Source organism: Psittacula echo (assembly GCF_963264785.1).
Source record: "Psittacula echo genome assembly, chromosome: 15".
NCBI lineage: Eukaryota > Metazoa > Chordata > Aves > Psittaciformes > Psittacidae > Psittacula > Psittacula echo.
This window is the reverse complement of record NC_137751.1, coordinates 10,030,823-10,049,174: the sequence shown is the minus strand read 5'-3', so window position 1 is coordinate 10,049,174 and position 18,352 is coordinate 10,030,823. Positions and strand designations below refer to the sequence as shown.

At 44.1% G+C, this 18,352-nt stretch overlaps 1 protein-coding gene across 1 annotated transcript in view; it reads right to left on the bottom strand.

Annotated features, from left to right (window-relative positions):
• Positions 1–18,055, bottom strand: part of CASTOR2 (cytosolic arginine sensor for mTORC1 subunit 2) — a 113,544-nt gene extending 95,489 nt beyond the window's left edge. The window contains exon 1 of the mRNA XM_080629918.1: positions 17,718–18,055. Coding sequence (XP_080486044.1) covers positions 17,718–17,830 — 113 coding nt within the window. The 5' untranslated portion in view covers positions 17,831–18,055. The remainder of the gene's footprint in view (positions 1–17,717) is intronic.
• Between the last annotated feature and the right edge of the window lie 297 nt (positions 18,056–18,352).

Below are 18,352 nucleotides of genomic sequence, written 5' to 3'. Positions count from 1 at the left end.
TCACTGCCAGCTGCAATACAACCATACAAGGTACCTAGAAAAAAAACAAACAAAAAAAAAAAAGGGACAAAACAAGGGTCCAAAATTATAAAGACAAAGGTTTGGTGAAGTGCTCGTATGGTTTTACTGCAATCAGCTGAGCACCAGCTAACTTTCCTGCCCTAAACAAAAGTTTAAAACAAAAGAAGACCACTCCACCTCTCTCCACTAAACAAGAGGTCCGCACTAATGTGACCTGTATCCAAGGGATGAACCTTGTCACCCAAGCTTACACAATACATCTGTACAGAAAATGTTCCCCTCTATTTTAAAAACAGAGCTCAACACAAACCCCCCCAAAATTTAGATGCAGCTTTTTCTAGACCTCTCTTCAAGTCTAAAACCCTTTCTTCCCTGCATTCCCCCAGCATGGACTGCCTAGCAGGTCCAGAGGTGTTCTGAGGCATCACAGCTTGCTCCAGAGCAGCGCTGACAGCTGTAAACAGAACAAGACATCTATGAACGAGACTACCGAGGGTGCAGACCCATAAAAATCTTCAATCTGGCCAGGCTCCCAGGCAAAGGTAGTCCTGTGCCAGTTACTCTCTTAACCAGCACTGTCGTGCCCAAGGAGCAAAACAATTTCTTAAATCTCTCCATCAGGAGCCTGGTTCTTGGGAACGATGGCGCAGAGCCACCATGGATTTCTTTCTTCAACAAACTTAGCACTGAACAGAATCTCACAGCCACAAAGGCAGAAGATGAAGAGGTAAAAGAGCAAGGCTTAGGCAACCATCGCACAGAATATCAACATCTTCACACTCACTACAATACACAATGGCTTCAAACCCTGGTGGAGCTTCTTAGCAACAGGATGGGAGCACTGTAAACATCAGTTATTCAGGAGAACAAAGGGATGGGAAGCCTTGGCAAAATAAAACTTTAAGTAGCAAAAATCATACAAATGAGTCTGGAATGGGACATCAGGGAAAAAACCAGCAGCAATCCTGTCACCTGCTGAGCTTCCCGAGCTGGGAAATCAACAACAAAATGCCATGCTGCTTTCAGTCTGCTCATCTAACCCCGACAGGATGTTTTGTCCCCTAAGCACAGGAACTTCACCATTTACACAATTCACCCAGAGATAATCAAGAGCTAGCTTTAATATCCCATGAATTAATCCAAGGATCATAATGCATGCTACATGCAGCAAAGCGGGGTTTTTTTTCCCATAAACCTCAAGCATACTCATGACTGACTTGCAGGAACATTCCCTCTCACATGAATTTTTCAGCCTGGGCTCTAACTCATTGACAACAATGTAGAGAAACTTGTTGACTTTGCCAGGCACAGATTTGGGTTATCAGGGAATCCCAAGCAGATCTGTAACAAAATCATTGCCTTGACTATTGCTATTTCCATGACTGTATCTGTAGTCAAGGTAAACAAACAAACACTTTTGCAAGAAAAAACTCTGGTGAAGCATGACTACTAAGTCAGCTGTATCTCACTACAAACAGAAAGGTAAATCATTATACAGTGGTTATGCTGTATCAAAGTACACGCTGGCATTATTTCATCCCAGGTTTCAGGCTTTTTGATTTCATTCTGTTCCATTCTATTTTTTTACCTGGCTTTTCAACTTCGTACAATTCAAAAACATAGTGAACTGGTACAGCCCTGGAGTTTGGGCTGAATGCAATTTGTTACCCTACAGCAACTGAAGCCCATAAAACGGGGCTTCCTCCCAGCAGGAAACTACCTGAACAATGGTTTTCAAAGGAAGACTGCAAACTCCTGGAGAAGTGGGAACCATTCCTATGGAAAAGAGAAAGCCACGCCTGTAGCCTTCAGCTATTTCCTTATTCTGAAACTTGATCTTGGGGACAAGACATACTTACTCCACATTTTTCTCACTTACTCAGCATTTTCCTCACTTCTTGCTGCCAGAAATAGGTGATGTATTTGAAGCTTACACAACGCTAAGTCTCTGGACAGACCATGATTTCACAACCTGATCTTTTCTGTTTATTAGCAGAGGCTGGACATAAATTTTTTCAATACTCTACACAAAGTCCTATATAATTTGAGCTAGAACACTGCCATAATTGACAAGAATAGGAGTTGCCAAATGTTTTCTGATGCCGTTCAGAGATAGCACAGTCAGGCAGCATCTTCTCAAAACATAACAGAAGATGACACTTCATGAGACAAGGGAGGTGTGCCAGGCAATAAATCTTGCAGCAGAAGGCTCCTTCCTATTTTAATTCCAGTCGTCACCGATGGAGAGATACAATTGTCTTTCTCAAGACAGACACAGGAGAGGTGAAACCAAAGCAACACCTCAGACAGCTGAAAAATACATGGAAACACTCAGAGTTTTATTTAAATCCTGGTGTACTTGTTCTGGTCTAATAAAAATAGCCCACCCCACTGTTTGCACAGCTCCTGAGATGAGTAGATAGTACCCTGCAGCTGCCTGCACTTTTCACAACAGCAAGGAGGCTTGTTCGAGTTAGGCACATTCATGTTTCCCCCTCCCCTTTTAATAGATTCATCAAAATATGGAACAGGTTGGAAACACCCCCCACCCCCCCCGGACTTGTATATCTGTGCACTACTGACCATGAAAAGGTGTCTCCACAGCTTTGGGACTTTGCACTATTCCAGGATCTTTCATCTAAAGGTTAGCAAATAAACTTGTTTTGCAGTACTCCACGAGAATGGGTTTTAGTTGGCATCTGACCATTGCTGCTGTCAGGGCATGAAGAAAGGGCTCTCATATATGTAGCTGCACAGACCAGTATGGACTACAAAAAAATAATCCACCTAAAACCAGAGTAAACACTTGGTCACATAGTCCATGCCAACTTCTGTGTTCTACTGGTTATAGCACCAGACAGATTTATCCAAGCTACTTAGTTGAAAGCTAGGTTCCTGCTGTGTGGATTGGTCTGAGGTAGAAAGCTTTAGCTTTCCATCCACTGCCACAAAATTAGCCACCTAGAAAGTGCAAAATAAGATCCTTGGGTTCTCCAGCTAGTAAGGAAAAATTAAGCAGTGGCAGAAGTAAGAGTTGGAGCCAGGAGAGTTTAAAATGTTACCTCTTAAAGATTCAGACATATTATCTAGTAAATTTGTGTTTCAGTGGCCACTTTCCTTCGGAAGAAATGCTCCAAGGCTCCTTAAGTGCCAGCAGCTCAGAGCTCACAAATAACCTGACAGGAAGCCAGCATGCATTAAGCAAGGATATACGGCCTACAGGATCAGGACTCACCCCAGCCTGCTTCTCCTCCTTGTTCTTCCACAGCTCCTTGCATGCCTGTGGGTAAATCACTCCATCTTCCCATGCCTAAATTCCACATTTGTGTAAGAGGAATAATCCCTTTTTGTGGCTACAGAGGGCCACTGCCAGGGTACATTTACTAGCGACTGACAGGAGCCTACATACCAGAAGGAATCACCCTTCTGCCCGAAATACTTTATGAAAAACAAATGTTCCTTGAAAACCAAGTTTCAGACTCAGTTCTCTAAGATGTTACCACAAAGAACAGCAATTTAACAAAAACTTTAAAAAAGTAAAAAATATCCCAACACAATTTGACAATGCCCTTTCCACCTGACATCTAAGAAAGCCACATGCACAACTGCATATGATAATGACGACAAAATAAGAGAACAAAAGAAGGGGCAATATTGTTCCTTCTAGCTTAAAAGCAAATTATAGTGCACTCGGCTTGCCAGTTTAATAGGTGATGTGACGGGTCCTTAGTTCATCTTGTGACAATTTGAGAACAGAATGATTGGCAGTGTATGATGACAGTGATCACTAGCTGGTTCCTGGAGAGCTGCTAAGTTATTAAGCTAAACAATGCATCACTATTATGAGCAAGTCAGTGCACTAACTGTAATTTCCTTGAAAGCTGAGCAGTGCATGATTATACTTGTCCACTCAGGCTGCCTGCTGGCAGCTCCGTATTCTGCTATTGTTCTCAGCTCCAGAGTCTTCCCAGCACCCAGCATACAGCCGCAGGAAAATGTATTCTTCATATTCAGCCTTCCTTATGGCAGCTGTTGTCTGAAGGGTACTGGGAAGAGAGACATTCTCTGTCCTGAAGTACAGCTATTAGAGCCCCTAAAACCATGGAGCTTTGCTTGTCAGCAGCAGCTACCTCTCATTTCTAGCTGAGATAATGTGCATTTCAAGAGTGCTCTGACTTTGGAATGACACACCTATACCTACATATATATTATACACACATATATGTGTGTATTTCTGTGTATTACAAAGCCTCATATACACACAAGTACATTCCTGGCTGCTTTCTTTACGAGTCTCAGGAAGGCTGCTGTTATTACTGGAAGCTCAAATGGGCATCTTTCAACTCACATTTCTTTCTCAAGGTATAAGCAGAGATGGCCAAGCACACCTCCGTTAATGAACCAAGCAGCAGCTGGGTGACAAGTATTCCCAGTGGCTAACACAAGCATGCACTGAAAGCACAGCCTTCATCTGTCCGACTGAAAAGAGGCAGTTACAGTGATGGAGATGATGAAGGACCTGGGAAAACCACCATCAGCTCCTATTGCAGATCTGCTCTGTGAGATGGATAAGCTACTCATCCTCTCATGTGCCTCAATTTCTTCCTCTACCAAGCAAGCAAGCAGCACCTCCCCACCTCTCAGAGGACTGGAGGCATTGCTGCTGCACACTGGGGCACAGTAGGGGCCTGATGCTGCACTGCTGGAGAAAAGACATTTCCTAACATATGGTTATGGAAGGAGAAAAGAACAAAGAGGCCCCCATTTTGACTCCTAAACTAACTCTCAGAAATCTTCCCTCTTACCTGCATGAACAGTCACACAAAGCCTCCCCTCCCTTTGCTGCATTTTCACTATGCTCTTGTCCTGCATGTCATCAATTAGCCTGACCAGGAGATAACATTTCTGAAACCCCTCAGTGTCTTCCCCTCCAACAGCAACAGATATTTCTGTGTGTTAGCCCCGCTGGCTTCCAATAAGCCCTGGGGTGCCAAGTGCTTAAGGTGTTGGGTTGTTTTTAAATGGGACTTAGGCAATTCCAAAAATATTATCATATACCTCACCTTAGATTTGATATGAAGTGAACATTAAGTGGGAAGAAAACCTGACACTGAGAACATTTGACAAGTGCTGAAGAGGTAAGTCCTAATTAATTTTAAATTTGTTTTATGTAAGACTCATTTAAGGAGCACCATGAAATTCTTTCATTGTCTTTTTCTCTGTGCTGATCCTGCAAGGAACATATAATCAGTAATACGTTTAAACAAGCCAAGGAAAAAGTACCACTCTATGCTGAATCCAGGAACTGTTCTATTCCTGTCACTGAGTTTCTTTAAACTCAAGAGAAAATCCGTTACTGTTTGAGTTAAAACACAAAATGTAACATTCAAAACATGATACTAGTAACATAACGTAGTGAATGGCTTTAACCTGACAGAGGGGACACCGAGATGAGATCTTAGGCAGAAGTTCTTCCTGAGAGGGTGGTGAGGCGTTGGCACAGGGTGCCCAGAGAAGCTGTGGCTGCCCCATCCCTGGCAGTGTTCAAGGCCAGGTTGGATGGGGCTTGGAGCAACCTGCTCTAGTGGAAGGTGTCCCTGCCCATGGCAGGGAGCTGGAACTGAATGAGCTTTAAGGTCCCTTCCAACACAAAACATTCTATGACTCTATGATAATACATACAGGATAAGCCTGCCCTATAGCTTTGCAAAAAGGTGAATACCATTGCTATTTGCACACCTCATACCTTTACAAATAAGCTATTTCTACCCCTACAACAAGATCTCATCATGTGACCAATCTCTTGGGCAGTAAAGAAAGGTTAAGAAGTCAATCATATCTACTCCAACTTTGATACTAACCATCCCGTTAGTATCAAAGTAGCTGCACTACTGCAACTGCCTGTGAGCGTGTGCCATATACATACCCAAAATGATGTGGCTTCAAAGGTGGGGGAGTTTTCTTTGGTTTTGTTTTTCCCCGCCCTCCCCAAATTTGGATAGCACTCAGTAAATTAACAGCAAATTCCACAGCACTGGGGGGGTGGAACTGTTGACTCAGGGCCAGGCACTTCATCAACTGCTCTGCTATGATCCTCCAACTACACCCTCAGTTATCCAGCCAACGCAGACTGCACCTAAGGATAGAGCATTAACTGTTCTAAGTACTGTAGCCACCTACAAACCCATAAGAAAAGTGCATGGTTATGTTCTGGTCAATAGAAAACTCCGAAGGAGCTAAACAGCAGTAACATGCTATGGAAGGCTATCAAGCATGCTTTAACTGCCAAGGATGTATCAGTTTAAAGCCCCAGTGATACACTATAAACACAGAGGAAAATGAATTTAAAGCCTACGCTCATGTACATCTCAAAAGGACACAAATCTTTACAAGCAGCGTTTTACACATACTATTTATCGTTTCTGACTTTTTTCCTAGGTCATTATCACCTTTACAATGAGATATCCATTCAAAATACACTGCTTTCCAACATCACCGAAAGCTAATAGATAATTGTATTGTTTTGAGACTACTTCATATTTAAATCATCGCGTAAGATTACAATTCAACCACCAGCTGAATGAACAAAGCTATTCAAATGGGTATAGAACACACAAAGTCCTTTTACATCAGTCATTCCAGGCTCATTTCACACTCCTGTGCAAACTGAAAGTATTTCTGGCTTGTCACAGAACAAGAGCTATCAGGGGATAGCTCCGTGATCCAGCTCAAACCCTTCCCTTGGAGACTTCCATCCTTTCTCAGACAAGGCTTTCCCTGCACACAAACAGAGCGCTTATCCTGGGGTGAAGCCTCAGCAGCCCCCAGTTACAGCACTGCAATGGGTGCTGTGACGAGGTGTAAAGTCTACAAAATGACTGTACAGACAGCAATTATGAGAACCACTCAGAAATGCAAGCCCTTGGAGGAACTTGATGCCAGTATGAGGACTACAGAGAAAACTCTCATATAGTATGGTTTCATCTCATGACCACTGTTACAGTAGAATTTCAGAAACTGTACAATAACTAAAGTACAACTTTTACTGCAGGGCATCTGTCACAACACTGTACATTAAGTATCATTTGGACTTCAGGCCACTCAATATTTTCCCTTACATACATCAAGGACACAAATAAAACTCCTGTTCTTGTCTGGAAGTAGCTTCATTAGTCTTGTACATCCATTTACCACCATTACAAATTGTAATTCAGCTGTCTGCAATGGTACAGAAGTGAGTACATGCCCTTTCCCAAGGCAAAGTTTGCTCCTATCCAGCTACAGAATTTTCTGGCTTCTAGTTCCATTTAGAGCAGCCTTGATGCTCCTCTAACTTCAGCTAGTTCTTCACAGTTTCCAGCTAATAAGCAGTATTACACGAAATGTTCACAAGAAGGAATATAAAGGACCACTAAATCACTGCATTAGACAGTTTTTCCTCCATACCAACAGTTCTCTCCAAGACTGAGAGGTTGTACAATCTTACTCTTAAGTTAAAAAAACCACTAAGTCCTGTTTAAATGAGACATTAGATCACACATTATAATGCTATGCGGAAAGTAACACCAAATGGAGCAAAGCATTACAATGTCAACAAGGTCAACAACATGTTAACACATTAAAGTACAAGATCCAAATGGACAAAATCCTGAGCAACCTGCTCTACTTGGCTCTGCCTCGAGCTTGGGGCTAGCTAGATGACCTTCAGAGATCCTTCAATCTCAACTATTCTGTCAAGATTTGCTATTTTCTAAGTTGTGATGATAACGTGATAGCAGGCTGAGCCTGAAAACAACACCAAAAGGTTAAGGCTCCACCAGGGCATTAACTGTCAAAGCCCTGAAAGAAGCTCCCACAGTGTGATGATACGCTCATCTTCTTTACCTCGATTGCTCCCCTCCAGAAGACCATAAAGCCTGTTTCGGTCAAACTGAATTCTTAGTAACCTCCTCTGTGCTTAGCCAAAACTATACTAGGTCTAGCAAAGCGATTCCTGGCAGTCACCAGAGTACTGTCATACCTGTAAGCCAGAAACACGGAACAGAAAGCAACCATTTAAAGAAAAAATAATCATCTATGTCAAAAGCAATGCTCTGTTCTTTAGGAATCCAGTTGGTTTGTATATTTGTAACCACCACTACCTTGCCTGCAATGCCGGTAACTCAAGCCCATTTCATCTTCTAGAATAATGTACTGGTACCATTCGCAAAGAAATTGCTATGAACTTGCTACACTGCCAAGTTTTGCCTGAAAAACGTCCTCTTAACAAAACAAGTCATCTACCTCAGTTTGTGCCCCTTGGTAAAAGGGAAATAATGCAAAACACACAGTCCCAATACTCAGTGGAGAAACCCATCCACTAACTAGTCCAAAACCTGCAGTAAGCTCAGGAGAGGACAAGCCACAGCACAGATGCAAACAAGCCACGCACATTAAAACTCCGCTTGGCTTCTGAAATGCCTAAATGGGTAGTAACATGCAGCTCAACACACATCATCTCAGTATAGCATAAACCATCCTAAATTTATCCCCACAGCCATATGAGACAGGTTAATTCTAACACTTCCCTTTAGCAACCAAGCAGATCAAACATGAAAACAATTAAAAGCACCATTTTGACATTAGCTAGTAGGATTTAAAGCTATCTGACATCATTTTGACAGTGATGGCATCTCAGGTGTAAATAAGCTAATTTAAACAACACTTATCTAAGTATGTTCCCTACATAAACTCCAAAGCAAATTAAACAAGTCAATTGAGGAGAAATTGGTGACAAAGCGATTGGAATCAGTCCATTGATGCAATAAGCCAGATTTTGACAGCAACAGCATCTTCCCCAAGAAGGGAGAATATTTCAAGTGACTCGGTTTAGCTCAGAATGATTCATCCCAGGTTGAGCAACAAATTAGGAACTGAAAAAGCGAGTAAACTTGTTGTGTTTCTTCCAGTCTGCAAACAAGCAGTAGGTGTGGGAGGCTGAGATCTACTCGCTCCGATGCCCTGACAAGCACAGTCTGAAGTCACCACCAGCTTCATTTGTTTAGTACAGGTCACACTGCACTGCTTAGTTAGAAACACAAAATAGGCTGAGATTATTTTTTTCCCCTTAAATACTCGGCACATTTAAAATTGTTTATTAGTTTAAAACCAGCAACTGAAAATGTTTGTTTTCCATGTTACAACCTAACTCAAATTTCCACTCAAAAGCTGCTTGAAAAAGATGCCAATTGAAAGATTAATCGTGTAATGTCATCCATCATTTTCAAAAAAGACTACGTAAATCTATGTAAATGTATACAGTTGCTTAGATGCATACAGAGTATATCTTTCTCGCTATTAAAAACAACCTTTATTCCTTTTTGCCACAACTACATTTATTTGCAAGTTAGTGCCTTAGAGGTTATCGAAAGAGTCAATCTTTCCTTAGGAAAAGAAATAAAAGCTACAAATGTTAAACAAGATTAACATGGGCCATTTCAATCAAGGTCTCTCGACTTGTCAGCTTCAACCAACTCATCCTGTAAAACAGGATACATGTGTAGCATAATAAAAGGTTGAATCCTGATCTTTTAACCACAGAACTAGGATAAATATTCAGGTATCACTAAACCCAGTGCATATCATTACCCAGATCCTCTGACACGTAACATTTCTAAGAAGCCTTAACAGAAAGACAGGGAGAGTCACACCTACGTTTTAACTGTTCTATCCGTGTCAAAACTTGTAAATTATCCCCTCCCAGCTTTAAAAATACCCCCAGTATCAATTTTAGTTCACCTATTTGAATACATAAGACTTAAAGGCTGTGCTTGACTCTCAACTTGAGTGGTATAGCTTGCAACACCTTATAACTCTCTAGTATCCTCTATAACAAGAACACCAAAGCTTTGCTATTCAAGAAAATTAACTTTTCCATTACAGTAACATCTTTAAGAAACACACAATCACACTTACAAGAGAGTTGGGTTTCCACTTTATAAGCTTGTGTAGTGAAACAGTTTAGATGGGAGAGAGCCTACCACCAGTAACAGTCTACATCTCATGACAACTAGTGGCCAGTAAGTAGCACAAGCATCTTAAAAACATCTATTCCATTGTGTTAACAAAACTTACATGGACTGCAAAGGGCTGAAAAAATCTCTTTGCCTACTGAGACATCCCCCAAAAGAGTGCCTCAGAAACCCCCAACAGATTAACCACCAAGCTGCCACCAAGCAAACTTGCCACTTCTCTTTCCCATGTGCCAGCCTTGTGCTGAACAGCAACTCTGGTACCTCAGCATTACTGCTGTGAGCCTTTTAGAGCAGGCTGAAGTTCACAGATAGGCTTTTTATTTTCATCCTAGTAAAGCACATTTAACAGGAGCAAAGTAAGAAAGTTGGTTCTGGTTGGTGAGGAAGTTCAGGCATTTACAGCTTTTCTTTGGATGTGAAAAATCAAACTTTATCAACCAGTACAAACTGGTTTTATATGTCAGACCACAAATGTCCATTTCCACGGTCAGCACAGTGAAACTTTGCGCAGTACCTCTGAAACGAAAGGTACCTCTGAAATGAAAAGGGTTTGTATAGTCACAAAAGAGGCTTCAGCACCCTTTATTTCTTTTGTGCCATGATAAAAAGAGTTTTGTGTGTTGTCTCCTCTCTTTAGCAAATATATCCTCTAGTTAGCTACACAAAACCAAGCTGAGTCCAAGGATCTTTTTACTTTGAAATGATAACTGCAACTTACAGGCTGTGCTCTGTGGATTCTGAACTGCAATGAATGGAGTTATTTCCTCACATTCCTGTTGTATAATTCTTCTTTTACCAGCCTTCGGCTATCAGCAGATCAGAGCTGGAGTTTACTCTGGAGTTGGCAGTAAACAAAAGAACAAATCTGCACTGTTTCCTCTGAAAAAAGAAATTGTAGCCCTTGTCCAAATATTAAAACATTGAAACATGCAGGACGATTAAGGAGCCGTATATGAGATAAATGAGGCAGTGTGCTCAACAGATCAAAAAAAGGAGAGAATTAAATGGAAAGATTTACATTTTTATAGAGCACAAACAAGGCATTGTCAAATAGTTCCAGCCTCAACTGGAGCCTAATTTAAGTTATAACTCAGTGGAAGGAGTAGCCTGTGGATTCAAACTATTGTGTTAATGAACAACTCGCCTGTTACTTCTTGATGACGAATGCACAGTAGTTACACTTTGCCTTAACAGACCTGCAATACATCTGCTCTGCTGCTGAAGCACAAGAGCACCCAGCTTGTAGGAGGAGCCATCTAGGAACAAATAAAAGCTACTTTTTTAATTTAAATACTGACTTTCATCTGAAAGTAGTAAACAGGTACTAAAGCTGAAGGCATCTTCCATGAGCTACATGGCAAAAGAGAAATATTTTCTCTCATTTTTCTTTCTCAGCTCAACATCAGTGGGCACCAGGATTGTTTCCTTCACATCACTGATGTTGCACTGTACCCCCAAATGATGCCTTACATCGATGCCACAGCTCTGCCAACGGATGGAAACAGTTTAGAATGGGAAATAAGGAAAAACAACCAGCCTACTACAAACTACAGCCAGGTATTTGTTTATTTAAAAGGCAAATGGCCAAGTTCAGGCAAGAGGAAGAAAAAAAAATCTTAAAGAAAAAATGAACAAACATTCAACATTTCTGCAGCACACAGTGCTCCCCAGCACTGCACTGTGGGTTTGATCCAGTACTTCTGTTCCACCTTTTGAATCTCATTTAGTTTCTGAGCACTTCTGTCAGCTTCTGACTTGGCATCAGCTTTAGCCTGATGGGACCACATGGTAGGTTGAGGATGGTTTGACAGGACTGTCAGGCAAAGACAGACAAAAGGCGGCAGGGACCCACTGGTCAGCCTGAGCGCCAAAAGCAGAAAAGAAAGGGAAATAATAACATTTGTAAGTAAACAATAAGAGACCAACAGGAAGGAAACCTGCTCTTTCCAAAGTTTCATGTATTAAACCACTACAGAAAGTGGTCGCAGCCCAGCAGCAGCTGAAACACTCAGCAGCCCTGAACACAAATTGGTGACATTCACAATTAAACAGCTTATGTCCTTTGTTAGCCCAAGCGACTCTGATTCTCTCTCCTCCTCATTTCTCTGATTCTCATTAGCTTTCAGTCATCCTGAATATCCACCAGCAAGTTCAGCACCATACATGCAGATGCTGATGCAAACAAGAAGGCAAAGTGCTCTGGGGAACGGCAGGCAAGCAGCTTGAGCCGTGAGGCTTCCACCACTCCAGTCTCCTGGGGCGTTTGGACATCAGCACTCAGTCCTTCCGTCACACACGTACATATATGTGTGTGTATAAAGATATACCAAATCAGGTTAAGAAAGAAGTCCCCAAACCTGTGGTATCACACATATGTACACCCTCAAGGAAAAAAAAAAAAAAAAACCAACAAAAAAACCCCAATCAAAACTCAAGATTTTTGGGAGTCTTTGCCACACTAAAAGGAAACACAAGCAACTTGTTTTAGATGAATAAACCTTGTCTTAGAACTTGCAAAAGCCACTACTCAGTGGTCTTCCTAGGATGTGCAGGATGCAGAAGCCAAGAGGAAAATAAAAGGTTTTACCAACAGAAGTAGCTTGCCTTTGCCAGATGACCACCCAATGTTCCAATTTATTTCCTATAAAGGGCATAAATGACATTTCTTTGCCTGAGCTTATACCAAAGAAACAGATTACTGATCCCCTGAATGTCCTCAAATGATGCATGGATATATTTTGAGCACTTGCTTGTCCTACTACGCTCTGAAACCCAAACTAAACCTTTTATTACAGTATCTCAAATTTCAGGATACCTAGTAAACAAGTGATCAGGGGATGAGAAACATGTTAATAGCAACAACACACTGCTCAGAAGTAGAGGTGTCAATTACTGCTAACAAAATGGATGGATTACAAGAAACATCACCACAAACTGAGCAAATACAACAAACCTGGTTTCATTTCCTGTTTAAAGACCAGAGAAAATCCAATTTATTCTGTATAGTTTATCACTGGTTACTTCTTGCTACATTTTTACTAGAATTAATACTTTTAAGGACCTCTCCACTCTAAGAACACCTCCTGCCTCCAAGAATAACATGGCAGAAGCTGCATTCAAGCAGCACTGGCCATGGAGCAGAGCCCAGCCTGGTTCTTCCACCCTGGCTGGCTCCTTTGGGAAGCATCCCACTCACCCAGCCGGTCTTCTGCACATAGTGCCAACTCTGGTGACCTGTAGTTCTGCTTCAAGTCACCAACACACACAAACTGCACCACCAGAAGACCACCTGAGCAGCTTGGGAAAGAAACCAGACTAACAGATGCTTTTGAAATGCCTGCCTTAAACACTTCTGTGACCAAGGGCTCACGTCAATGCAGAACATGTTCTTTCTCTCCAGCATGCTGAAATCATGACCACCTCAAGCTAAAGAGTACCAGCAAACTCTGAGATTTTAAAATCTGCGATGATAGACACATGACCTACACCTATTTTAGCTGCCAAGCCCTGTGAACAAACTGACCTCTCAACTTCATCCTGGTTATAAATTGACAGCATGAGAATTTAAATAGCACCTTTCTCCCTCAACTACTTTATTTCACTGCTTACCACCAAATCATTATATTAACTACCAGAACAGACAGGAAAGGCTACTTGTGAACTCACTGACTCCAGATGTTCAAGGGTCTATCAAAACACTACCCAGAAATCAGGCTAATTACATTATACTGGTACAGCGCTTGGAAGAGCCCTGACCCCATGTTATTCTCCAGGACTTAAACTCTCCATATATTTTTATATACACGCAAAAGACAAGGTCAGGCTCACCTTCCTTCTCCCCGCTGCATGCACCGGTGGCTCAGTGCAAGCATTACCCAAGACTGTCCTCCCCTCCATTCAAATTTCATTCCTATGCAGTGAAAGGAGATGCCATTAAAAACCCCAAGACAAGAATGTAGCAGCACATTCACATGTCTATCAAGTCCCCAAGCAGGTCACTCATGGCATGTCACCCAATAGCCTGAGATGGTATAACTCTGACCAGGGAAGAAGAGACATCAGCCCTGGTGGGAGGGAAGCTGTTCTTTTTGTAGCAAGCATGCGACTGAAGGTGAGCATTCACAAATGAGCACAGCTCTCTGCCTCAGAGAACCAACATTTACAGAGGCATGTACAAAAGAAAGAGAGCACAATGGTAAAACCAGCTACAGCTGTTGCATTTATATACACCAATACGCAGTGCACCTTCTAAATAGGTGAAGATCCTTGGCACCAAGGGACTCCCAGGCCAAAACAGAGACACAACACAATCAGGAGAACACCAGGATGACAACAGAAACAGCAAAAAGATCAGAAACATGCAGATCTCCAACATGCAACTGAAAACCACCTGGATCTGACCCTCCACTCAGTGCCTGGCAGAGCTCAGGTGAAACCCATAGCTCTGCACTTACACAAGCAGAGCATCAAGAGCACACTGCTCAGTGGGTAACTGCTAGTATTTATTTCTGGACTACCTGTCGCAATGCAACTTTTCATAAAATACCTCATGCCTAACTGAAAGTTATGATTAATCGTAGTTTTCTTTCAGCTCAGGTCAGCCCAGCCCACCATTTTATTCACTACTGGTCTCACCTCTTCACCTCAGTAACTGCTTTCTTGCTTCTGGCCATCGGAATAGCTCCAAAATCACTGTTCTTTGTTTAAAAAAGAAACCTACTGCTATTGGAACAGAGGCTAAATTAAAAGACTCAGATCATGAACAAGGGCAGGCTGAAAGTAGCAAAAGGCCAAATAAAGAGGCAGTTTTGTCACTTTTCCTTCCCAAGAGGATTAAGAAAAACATTTAAGATTTAAAAAAAATTGTTCCAGCTCTTCTCTCTGGTGCATGAGAACATGAAGGAGGTTCCACTGCTCCCTTCAGATCGCTCCTCAGAAGAGCCTATGTAAAAACTAGTTTCTTGCATGACTAACACAAGGATGCTGATGATGTCATTGCCACCTCTTTGGATCACATCTGTCCCACAGATCATTATTTCTTGTTGGCAGCCCTGCAGCACAGGTAAAAACTCTGTGTAAGGTCTCACTGGGAGAAATGTAAGAGGTGTAAGTAACTGGCATCTTCGCTATCTCATCAGAAGAGGTTAACAGGGGTGCAGGCCACCTTCCCCTTTCACCCCTCCGTTGGTCCTTTTCAGACTGCACGGCTGGGAGTGAAGATTTGCCTTGCACCCATACAAGTTGTTGTCTCCTGGGCATATCCACTTCTTAAAGGAAGAAGAAACAGCAGGATCATAACTTTAAGGAGTTCCATCTCCCAGAGACCACCACCTTCCTCAGACACATGGCGTTCATCAGAGCAGGTCTGTGGGGCAGGGAGCTTGTTTGCCTCAAGGCATGTAAAAAGCGCACAGGAGAAAGCCACGGCTCAGCATTGCCACTTGTCTCAAGAATGACACAAACAAGCTTCCCATTCCCTCCCCTGCACCTCTACTGCCTGCAAAAACATCAAAACAAAGGAGAAATAAATGGAAGTTTCCCATGCCAACAAGCCAGTGAGATTCCCTGAAAGCCGGGGGAAGGTTATTGATGTTCACTGTGCAAGGAAAGGGACAGACACCTCAGGAACCAGAGCAATGTCAGGTGCTGCATCCAAATGCAGGGCAGGGTATCAAACCCCAAAGGGCTTATCTTAATGTCTTCCCCTTTCACAGCTCTCCAGTGCTCAAGATGTGAAATGTAGTGGGAAACAAAAAGGCAAAAGGACCATCACAGAGCTTGAAATACATCAGTAAATAAAAGAAAATAAACCACCAACACTCAGTCTTATGCATTAAGTCTTGTGCATTCGAGTGACAGATTTAAAGATTTCACTGTTGACGTTAACAGTGACATTTTAAGCATGGGAAGGAGAGCAACAACCCCTCCAAAAAACCCAGCAACCTCTTGCAATTATAATGAAACAACAAATTAAAAATAGAAATTCAAGACTGAGGAGCCTTTAATGCCCCGGTGTGTATTCCAGGCCAGCAGTAAACAAGGTGCTGATATACTTTACACTGCAACCCAGGGCGAGCCAAGTGGGATGAGCCCCAAATCAGAGTGAGATTTCAATGCATGAAGTTTAACTGAAGATAAGGGACTGTAATCAAATTACACCACAAATAGGTCCATTCATCCGTGAGCATTATCGCAGAGAGGGGATTGAATTACAGCTTGGAATAAAACAACTTAAGCAATAAAAAGCAAATTTATTATCTATTTATTCTTTCCCCACCTTCACCCAGGACCACTATCTGAGAGGAGTCTGGGGAGAAAGCTGAAATACTAATTATGAGGCTGGAAAACCATGAGGAGTTTGAGTTGGGTTATTTACATTCCCATTCCTCTTTCTCAGCAGAGCAAAGTCAACAAGCTGAGCGAAGACACAGGAATATGCAATTGCAATTCAAGTTGTTTTGCAGCGAAAGGCCTAAGCAGCTTACAGACACTCAGTAACCCTCAGCCAGAGGGTCTTTTTTTCCTCTCCCTAAAAACGATATAAATTCTCACACTGCCTTCCACTGTTTCCCCCCCCCCCCCTTTTTTTTTCCCTGAAAGCTATCACATATTACTCAATATCAGGATTTTTAAAGAGAGTCATGCTCAGGGCAGGCATTGCCCCTCATCCTCCTCCAATCTGGCAGCACTGAAAAAGCACCGTTTAAAACAAACACGAGTGGGGACGATTCGCTCTCTCGGTGAGTGCTGTAAGGAACAACAACCGGGAGAAAAACAGAGCGAGAGGAAAAAACCACCGCGGCTCTCCTCCTCCCGGGGCTGCCGGTGCCTTTGTTGTCGCGGCGCCCCGCGCCCGCCGCCCCCCCGGACCCCCTCCGGTCCCCCCCAACCTCTTCTCACCGGAGCCTCGCCGGGGGGGACCCCAACGCCAGCGCTCACCCCCCGGCACCATCTCCCACTCCTGGGATAATGGGGGTGTAGGGAAGAGCCAGGTGTCCCCCCTTATCCCAAACCCTGCCCTCTGGACAGGATAGTGTGCCCCAGGAGCCCGGCTGCTTGCAAGGAGGGCGTCCTACCCCCACACCACCCTGGCCCTTGTCAGAGATGGTGCTCCCCCCGCTCCAGCACCCTGTCCCTTTGCAGGAATGAGGATATCCTACCCCCCTGCGATGGGGGTGCCCCCCACCCCAACACCCTGCCCCTTGCAAGAATGGTGCCCGTCACCCCAGGACTCTGCCTCCTTCCAAGGAGGGGTGTCCTCCATTCCAGGACCCTGCTTTATTTCAGGAAGGAGGTCGCCCCCCACCCCATCATCCCACCCCCTTGCAAGAAGGAGGCTGCCCTGCCCTCTTGCAAGGAAGGTACCCCCAGCCCAGCCCCTTCGCAGGGACAAGAGGATGCCCTCCCAGCACCCAGGTAACAGGGAGGATACACTCCCCAACACCCCGTCCCCCTGCGAGGAGGGTGCCCCCCTGCCCCCCTCAAAAGGAGGGTAACCCCCAACCCCTGCCTTCCTCACAAGGAGGGTTCCCCCCAACATCTTATCCCCTTCAAGGGGGTGACCCCCAACTCCCATCCTTCCGACAATGAGGGTGCCCCCCAACCCCTATCCCACTCACAAGGAAGGTACTCCCCAACGTCCTGTCCCCTCACAAGGAAGGTGCCCCCAGCCCCAGCACATACCTCGTCTTAGAGGACAGGAAAGCAAGTTTGATTAATCCATAGGTAAACAACTGGATGCTCTCCTTGGCTATGCTGGCCACTCTGAGCCTGTGCTCTAGGATGTGCAGTTCCATCTTTTCCTCTTTCTCATTTGTAGTTCATCTATCCCCGGGGTTTATTTTGTGTTTTTGAATGGGGAGGGGGAGGGGGGCTGTTATTGTCGGTGCCTTTTTTTCCCCCTCTGCTTCCTTCTCCCCTTCCCGGCTCTGGGGCGGGCAGCGGCGGGTGTGAGTGAGCAGGGGGTGCCCAAGTTGGAGCGGGGTAGTGGTGGGGAGGCCGGCGGGGCGCGGAGCGGAGCCGGGCAGGAGGCAGCGGAGCGCCGAGCAGCTGGTGCTCGCTGGAACAAACAACTTGCCACTCAAGGCCGGCCCAGCGCGCCTGCGCGCCGCCCCGCCGCATGCCGGGCCTTGCAGTCCGCAACGCCGAGCCGGACGGGGCCGCGCCGCGGGGACCGGCGGCGGGACGGGAGGGGCCGCGCTGTCCTGCACTGGGGAGGGGACCCGGGCACCCCCACCCCTCATCACCCCTGCCGCCAGTGCCGAGTTGGACCAGTCACTTAAGGAGATTTGTTAATAACACTCATAAGCGACCAGCAG